This window comes from Rosa rugosa, chromosome 3 (genome assembly GCF_958449725.1).
Source record: "Rosa rugosa chromosome 3, drRosRugo1.1, whole genome shotgun sequence".
Taxonomy (NCBI): domain Eukaryota; kingdom Viridiplantae; phylum Streptophyta; class Magnoliopsida; order Rosales; family Rosaceae; genus Rosa; species Rosa rugosa.
In genome coordinates this window covers 28997574-29006774 of record NC_084822.1, presented here as the reverse complement: position 1 = coordinate 29006774, position 9201 = coordinate 28997574, and the positions used below count along the sequence as shown (strand labels likewise).

At 36.7% G+C, this 9201-nt stretch overlaps 1 protein-coding gene across 1 annotated transcript; it reads left to right on the top strand.

The window, feature by feature from the left end:
* Positions 1-1588: 1588 nt before the first annotated feature.
* LOC133739364 (uncharacterized) lies at positions 1589-5737 on the top strand. The gene is made up of 6 exons (XM_062167145.1): positions 1589-1981; positions 2067-2313; positions 2553-2674; positions 3532-3563; positions 3882-4149; positions 5505-5737. The coding sequence occupies exons 2-5, from the start codon at positions 2067-2069 to the stop codon at positions 3976-3978; spliced, it is 498 nt and encodes a 165-aa protein (XP_062023129.1). The 5' UTR covers positions 1589-1981; the 3' UTR covers positions 3979-4149; positions 5505-5737.
* Positions 5738-9201: the final 3464 nt, after the last annotated feature.

Genomic DNA, 9201 nt, shown 5'->3' with positions numbered 1-9201 from the left:
TGTAGTAGTTGGTGCTCCTTCTCTCTTAATTCTTTCCTCCTCATCCACACAGATAGAGATTAGCTTGTTCAGGTTCCATTTGGTCTCTAGGGCGTTCTATGAAGTTCTCAGGTTGCTGTAGGTGTTTGGCAGAGAATGAAGTGCCACATGCACTACCTGCTCATCTTTAACTCCCTTGTCTAGGTCTCTGAGCCTAGAATTAATGTCAATTAGCTGCATAATATGCTCCCTCACACTGCCCTTCCCAGAGAAACTCAGTTCATTGAACTTTCTAGACAACCTAGCTGCTTCAGCCTTGTCACTCTCTCTATATTTGTCTGCAATTTCCTCCAGAAAGTCCATGGCTAACTCGGGCTCCACTATAGACCCTTTCACTGTGTCAGACATAGTACACCTAATGACATTTTTGGCTTTCCTGTTGCTGCTATACCACTCCTCCTATCCTCATTTGTACTCTCATTATCTAGTTCAGAAGGCTGGTCCTCAATTAGGCAAACATAATACACAACCCGTACCAGAACCAAAAAAAAAAAACAATTATGCAGCACACCATGCCAGAAGCCCTCCTAGTCTTGGTAGGAATAATCACTTTCAATCCCTGCAACCACAGCTTGTCCAAGAGCATTCACTGAGGCAGACATCTTCTAAGATCAGAAACAAGCAGCTGCACAATGGAAGAAAGGCGTCTATGGTTCAACACTATTAAGCTTCAGAATGGGGCTGAGAATGTATGCAAAAGGCAGTGTTGAACATTGGCCAAAACCTCATCCCGGACTCATCCCATAAGGAGTCCTAGTTTTACTTTATGTTTATCAGATAGGAGACTTAAGCTTTATCACAATCCCTTATGTTAATCAGGTCTTTAACAATGAGGTTCCTACTCCTATCAAGAGATATACATCTCGATAGGTGACTGGTATTAGAATTACAGCTACATATTTCTTGTTATTTATTTAGCTAAATCAATTGTTCAATTTACTTAATGCTTTTAGATAATGTTCACTACACCAAAAACTGCATCACACAACACTAATCACACAACGGAACAGAAATCATCCGTTGTGTGTTTAAGTAAACTCGATTGTACAACGGTATTAGTGATGTTCTATTGTGTGAATGTCAATAAAGTGATAACTTTTTTATCAGAACTACATTGCACAACGGAATTAAGTATTGTCCGTCGTCTGAGTCTTAAAAAATTTAGCGGCAGATTTCCCTCCACTTTGGAGTCTTGGTTGCCTCTTGAAACACTGAAATTTGGGGTGCTAGGTACAACGGATTTCACTATTTCCGTTGTATGATTGAAAAACTGAGCACCAAAGTTTGAGGAAGCTTGCTTGAATGTCTTCCTCTAGATAGGCTTAGTGCAAGCTGTAGAAATTATACAACAGAATTAAGATTTTTTGTTGTGTGAACTTGGAACTGGGCGGCAACATTTTGAGCTAAAATGCTGTAGGCGCCATGTTTCCCTCCATGATTTCACATTTTGATTTTTAGTGCGACACTCAGACGACAGTTGGGTGAGGTTTTTGTTGTGTGAGTAACTTTGACAATTTTTTTTCTAGGTTTAATTGCCACACCACATTGTGGTGCAAAGAAAACAAAGAGAGAAGAAAAACAAAACCTAGGTCTTTGTATCTCTCAACCCTCTCTCTCGAATAGCCTCCCCGAAACTCCTCTCTTTCTCTCTCATGAAACCTCGATCTCTCTCGTGAATCTTTTAGTCCTCCGCGAAAGCTCTCTGGCTCGTGAAACCTCTCTCGGCCCTCTCTCCCCAGTTTCCAATTCCATACTTAATTTCAACCCTCTAAATCCCTAAATCCTCCACCTTTACAGGGAGCCGACTACGATGGCCTCGATTCTCAAGCCGTCCAATGGGGTGAGATGGGAAGACGATGGCGTTTCGGGATAGGCAGAGGGCTCGCTTCTAAGAGCCTTGACTGGCGGTGGCTTTTTTCTCATCCAAATCAGAATTAGATGGGTATGTCAGTGACTCGATTTATATTGCTTAATTATGTAGATGAGATCTTAAGAGGTTTATTTTGTTTTCATCTACTCTTCCGCAGATGCCAAGCCTAAACCCTCTCATCCTCTTCGCAATGCTATCGCCGTCATCTCTCCGCAAACCACCGACCTCATCGCCTACCCTAGACGCCTCTGCGATGCCATTGGAGAGCTCCAGCGCCGCCAGCGCACCGCCGAGTTATGCGTCCTCACTTACCCACAGTTCTTACCCTCACTGCGAGGATCTGTTTCAAACAACGAATCCGAAACACCCATATCATCCACCGTCCTCACCAAATCGAACTTTTGGTAATAATTATTATAAGGTTTTGTTGGGTTTTGGTTAGTTGATCAGTTTAGCTCCAAATATGTCTTACACGTCTCATATCATCCACCACTCCAAATTGGTCAACACTTTAATTGAATTGGGTTTTGATTCTAATATGGGTGTTGCTGTTTACTTTGGTGTTGATCTTGTTGGCAAAACAGGTTCTTCTGTAGTGATAGGATTAGTTAAGCCAGGGTTTAATACTTCGTGAATTGAACAGGTGATGATGATCCTGACAAGAGAAACAAACTAGTTCAGGACTTGAATGATTTAACTGGAGAAGGAAACATTGGTAGTATGCTTGCAGTTGAAATGGGATTAAAACAGCTTGCTTTCCTGAAGGTTCAGTTCTTATACTTTGCTCTCTTTCTTTCATTCTTATATTGTTCTTTCTTATGCAATTCTCCAAATAAGACGTCAGACATTAACATCAACATGGGTCCTCTGTCATTATATTGCTGTCATGTTTCTTTTTTGGTGGTGTACTGCTTTATTGTTAACATGTGTAATGGTTAATATAATGAAGGTTGAGGAGAATATTGTGCTTTATTGTTAACATGGGTCCTCTGTCGTTATCTTGCTGTCATGTTTTTTATACGATCACTTTTCAGTTTATTTCGGTCTCTGTTTTCCGTGTGAATTTAGATTCCAATATCTTTTTGGGTTTATTATTTCCAAGTTTCAGCTGCTATTGTTCTAGCTTTTAATTTGTTCTCTCTTTCAATTGAAAAATACTTGTGTTGATGGTAGTTGTAGCTACAACCCAATTTTTTGTCCGTGAAATCATAGTGTTATGAGTTTGATGTATGAATTTCCTTTAAGTGAGTGTTCAAGGTTTCCCACATGTGTATACGTAAAGTAACTGTGCAGCTTAATTGTAACTACAGTTCAAATGTTAGATTTTTAGCATTAACCCTTGGATGTGCTCGTGAGGAAAAACGTTAAAAGTTGGAGTTGATAATGATTGATGAGCCATAGAATCTGTAGATATTTGTAATTAATCTTACTGTTTTTGTTTTCTACCTGTTCTTCACTCTCAACTTCATTTTCTTGCTTTTGATTCCTTAATTAAGGAATGAAGGAATGAATAACTTAAGAAACAATTAACCTTTTTATTTTCTGTTTCTGTTGTTCTGCTATGGTTGTAAAGAAGCTGAGTAAGTTGCATACCTAACTGCCTATCTTTGAATTTTGTACAGTTACAAAAGGAGCACAGCAGCCATATCTGTAGGTAATATATTATCTTCTCTTTTGGGTTGTTTGATACGTAACTGAAATTGAACTCTTGACATATGCTTAAGAAAGTTCAAGGAATTAAGGAAAAGAATTAGAGTTTAATGCTTCTTAGTAACTGGACTTAAAAATGATTGCTTGCTTGGGTTCTTCTTTCTGGTAAAGATTCAAGGGGAATGATAGCAACAATTAATATAAGAGACTAAAACTTGAATTTTGAACAAGTTTGGTGTTTTCTGTTTTCAAGATCACACCCTTTATGCTTTTCATGCTTATGAGTTTTCATGGTGGTTACTGATTAGACTGTTTTGGATAGGAAAGAAGAGTTGTGCCAAAGAAGAGGCCCTGATTTTTCAAAACTGTGTTGTGTGAGCTTGAGATGTCTGCATCAATGTGCTAGTAGTGGAGAATAGCAACTTTTGCGCTGACAAACTTGCTGAACAACAGTCTAGTTCGTTGTGCTTGAAATTGAAGAGTGCGAGGATGTTGAAATATATGTTGAAACTGTTAGGCTGATGTACTGCAAAGAAATGAGGCAACGGCTGATGAAGCAAAGCGTTTCCCGTGTACTCCGAATTCTGAAGGTAAAATGCAGAACTGTGTAAGGCATCAGTTATCTCATTTCTGTGTTGACTGCAGATGTTTTGTTGTTGGTTGTACTTCAATGCCATGTAATGTTCAACTACTATATCTGTTTCTTAATATTTATTTTTCTATCAGAAGATGAAATTTATTCAAAACTTTGGTCTAAGAAAACCTAAAAAGAAAAAAAGGTATAGTGGCGACATTAAAACCTTAGTCAGTAAGAAATAACTGATATAAGGGGAAAAGACATAGCTGAGTAGGGTAGTTCTTACTGCTGTATTGTTTTTATGAAATATTTTCAAGTTTTGCCGAGTATTAGGCTATTTCAGAAATTGCAGTTTTAGAAGCTCTAGTCTTTGAATGGAACTCCTCCTATTTGGACAGATATTTTTTGCAAATCCTTTTGTTTTGCAGAGTATGTATACTAGCTGACAACTATCAGACTGACATGTAGTTGATATAAGCTTGTTGCCCTTTCTAGTTCCATTGTAGAAGACTTTCTCCTCCCATTAAAGCTGCCACAAAATTGACTCTTATTCTAATCATCCCATTTCTCCTATTGTTTTTCCTGTTATTTGTACATCTCATCTAGCTTCTCTGTAATATAATTGTTATAGACAAAAAGGACCCAAAAAAATGGAGCAAATATAATAAAAGTTTACCCTTTTTTCAGCAATCGCATTAAATAAATCTGCAATGCACCTCCCTTAAAAGGCATCTGGTAATTTGCATAGATTGTTCTTTGTCCATTATGATTGGGAATGAAAAGAGAGATCCCGATGGGGGTATGTTTTATAGTTGGTGATTACTTATAGATATCTATGCACAAACTTTGTAATTGCTATTTTTGATGGAGATTCTCATAGTCCTGGTGATAATGGTTATTTAGACATGATTAGTCTGGATTAAAGCGATGGTGCTTCAACTATGTACAGTCATGTATAGGTAGAAGTGGCCAATTGCAAACTTTTTTGTTATTTCAGCTCTAATAAGTGTCTGAGGAAGAATTTCCCAGATAAATGTGTCTTTGGATTTAAGCAAGTAATGCAAGTCGCATGCTCCATCTTATTGGAGCTTTCCGCACCCTACTTCCTAATTGCAGAATATGATAAATCATTAGTAGAGTATTGGCACTTCTGATAAAGCATCATACTTTTTTCTTTGTTGCAAGTGATTGCTCTCTTGCATTTAATTTATACCTATGACATCATACTTTTAATTACTGCTAGAACGTCACTCTCTGTTTCTTTCTTGCTTGTATATTATAAATTGTTTAATTCTAAAATGCTTGTATATTATGTACATAGTAAGGCATTATCCCTTTTGTTTTCATTGCATTTGTTAATTGTGTCAGGAACTAAATGGTGGAATGTTGCATAAAGAGTCTTTCCGAGATCGAGCGTGGAGTACAAAGCAATGCAGCAAGCCATATTTTCTTTCATCATGTAAAACTTAACCAGGAAACTTAAATGCTTTTTAGTCTATGAGATGTATGAATGCTTTAGCAATGTTCCTTAAATTCAATATTTGATGAATTGATGTATCACAATGATTTTGGTACAAATGTTGATCATTTGATGGTTTGCATTCAATTTGTATTCCAATTGTTCACTATTAATTTATATCCATTCAAAATTTGGGTACTCACACAACGCAATTATATATATCACACAATGGATTTCAATAAGTTACGTCGTCTAGTTTTAAGCTCATACAACAGAAAATACTAGAACACAGTTGTCTTACTTTAAATCACACAACAGCTAAACTACAAAACCGTTGTATGAAAATCTCAACCCACAACGGAAAAAAAGCAAATTCTGTTGTGTGAACTGCTGCGCATGGATGAGTCCGGCATCTGTCGAGTTCTGGGACAACGGTGTTAAGGAATATACGTCGACTGACTTTATATCATACAACGGTGAATTCACCGTCGTCTGATTTTTCATCAGACAACATCGAGATAGACGACGGTGAGTCTCTAAATCACACAACGTTTTTTCGCCGTCGTGTGATGCAGTTTTTGGTGTAGTGGTTAAGTCCACTTTATTCTAACAAACCTCACCAAAGTTTTCTAAAAATATCAAGCAAAGGACAAAAGTTGATATCCCAGACGAATTGTTTAACAAAAGCCAATGTGCCTTGTATCTGATGGCTTTTAAGCATGCTCAATTATTGACTAATAAAACTTCAAGGCAAACTTTTTGATATCCTATAGCTATAGTGACAAAATAAGAAACTTCGCAAGAACATGAAAGCCAAATACCTGCCAGCATGTTGGAATCGAAACTCTCTAGCTATCATCCATACAATAATTTTTTTAACAACTCCCAGGAGGATACCAAGCACAATCAAACACCAATTAACCGTATGATAACATGAAACCATTACAAACAGAACACCACATACTGAGGAGCTGATGATGTCTTCCAAGCTCTTCTTAAATTTTTCATATAGCAATACCTCGTTTCCAGCCCCAGGCTTATCGCACATAATATAAACATATCTAAGGAAAGAGTGTAGGAAATCTCCTCCATTCAACCAGCGGATTTGGATTATACAAGACCCCTATACGAAAATGCAGTGCGTGCAGGACAATGTTCAGTAAACAGCTACAAATATACGGCAACAAATAATTTATGTGTGTGGGTGATGACCAAACGATAAAGGATAATCGTACTACTTCATATATTCTTCTGTGGTGAGCTTTGTCTCTGGGAATCCTTCCACTTTCTGAATTGCCTCTTCCATAATCATTAACCCTTCCTCAACTTGCATAGGATTATTTATCTTAATTTGCCGCTTCTTCACTTCAATATAGTACAAATAACTAGATCAGTTTATCGATCTGAATTTCAATCAAGCACACCTATACAGATCTCTTCACCTCAATACATAATACAGTTGATTCATGCTAAAAAGTCATCAAACCAGAAAGTGCATTGGGTAATCTTGCATTTGAGAATGTACCCCAGTATGGCAGGGTAACAAAACTAAAACACTGGAAAAACTAAATTCCTACACTTCATTGCCAAAGAATAAGGAAAACCAAAAATTGAAACCATCAAATGGCTCGAAATCTTTGAGAATAAGGTAACCCATTCCTAACATTCACTTACCCAAACAGATCGACATGTGAAAACAAACAAGTAAATAAAATACTTCCCATTCCTGCCATAACACACTCAAGATTGTTACTTTCGAATCAGATAATACAGTTATGCATACAATAAGTCAAACAGATACAATTCTAACAAAACCCTCAAGGTAAAACCCTAAGTTACGTTAAAAATTGAGGCATTTTACCACACACAACCAAAGAAATACACCCTAAAGTAGAACCCTCATGTTAAAACACAAGCAAGAGCATAAAACCCCTCAGAGAATTTTGAAAACCACAAAGCGTAATGATACAATTTGTGAAAAAGGAAAAGAGGAGGAGCATGAGAGTAAGAATTGTTGGGCTTACAGAAATGGGTGTGGAGAAGAAGACCCTGGCTTTGGATTTTGGAAGAGCTCAAAGCTGGTGAGGCACTGAAAGAGTGTGAGTGCGTTTTCCAAAGGTTTAGTCTTTGGCTCGTTGCACAAAGAGTAAAAGAAATTTTTTTTTTTTCTCCTTTCTTTCTCCGAACAATACTTATGGGCGGGAAAAAGTGGAGGGGAAAGACAAAAACGTCATGTCACTCATGGTGTCTTTTTTTTTTTTTTTTTTTTTGAGAAAGTGATGAGCAATCTAGATAGTTACATCAGAAATAAGCACATTGGAGAGTCATTGCGGTCCTTCTTCAACCCAAACTTGAAATGCAGGAAACAAAAACGCTTTTTTGGCTATACTATGCGCTGCCTGATTACATTTCCTAGGGCTATAAATACTTTGAAATTGAAAGTATTTTGATTGGTGAAATCTTCCTGTATGGTAGCAGTTGTTGAACAACACAAAAATACACCCAAATTTATGACTTTTTTTTTTTTTTTGGAGAGGTAAGGTAATAGTGATGATTATAGTTAAGACATAAGAATCATTTTTGCATAAGTTTCTATTTCATGATTTTATCTAATCAATACTTTATCTTTCATGAAGGATTTTCATCTTTCTACTTTTGAAACTCTGTACCAATTAGAGCTGAGTCTTGGACTCTTGGTGGTTGCACTTACTGGGAATTGCTAAGAGTGAAACATCTCGCCTTAAAAAAATAGTGTAAGATAGATTGAAACGTATTTTGAATTAGATGAGCTTGAAAGGGATCTGGTCAGTCCACCAGCGTAACCAAATTGTTTGCTTTCCTAGAGACTATCTCTTTTAAGCAATGCACGGGACAGCGGCCGGGATGAGATGGAAGTGGCAGAATATTTGTTAAAGAACGGTGAGGTTTTGAATACAATGAAGATCTATATTATGAATCCTAGATCTACAGGTGAGCATACAAAAGAAGAGTTATAAACTTTTAACGTATGAAAAGGGTTCGAAAAATTGTCAAGTCGAAGTTATCTGATGAAAATTGGACAAAGCATGCTAATGTAATCTATTTGCAGTTGATTGTTTTTAATTGTATAACTATCTCTGTTTAGCTTCTTGACTCTGGATAATTAGATTATTGTGACATATGATCACGGTCTCATTTGCAATGGAAGAAGTGTGTTAAATTCAATATCATTGAACTATTATTTTCCTCTCCTTTTATTTAATTTGGCCAAGTAGGGAGTTTAAAAGTGAACATATAGGAGCGTTGAGCTCTGAAACTAACGAGATACTATGTCTGTGGTTGGTATATTGCAATAACATAGAATTGAGAATTGCAATAGAATCTAGCTTATTTTTGGTTGAATGATTAATTTCATTCCATGTTTGGATAACATGCATTCACACGGGAATGAAATTTAAATTAACGAAATAAACAAATACCTATTTTATAAAACATTACCATTATGATAATTTTGCCACTATTATGATGATAATTTTGCCACTATCATGTTAGCAAATTTACACATCTTTTCACCTCAAATTGAATGTAAAAAGTTCACATTTATGAGTTACAGATGAAGTGATGACG

Bases quoted from the DNA above. Each gene is read 5' to 3' on its own strand.
- LOC133739364 (XM_062167145.1), top strand. From the start codon at position 2,067: ATGCCAAGCCTAAACCCTCTCATCCTCTTCGCAATGCTATCGCCGTCA. The intron at 2,314-2,552 runs GTAATAATTATT...TGAATTGAACAG, and splicing joins CTCACCAAATCGAACTTTTG to GTGATGATGATCCTGACAAG. The intron at 2,675-3,531 runs GTTCAGTTCTTA...AATTTTGTACAG, and splicing joins AACAGCTTGCTTTCCTGAAG to TTACAAAAGGAGCACAGCAG.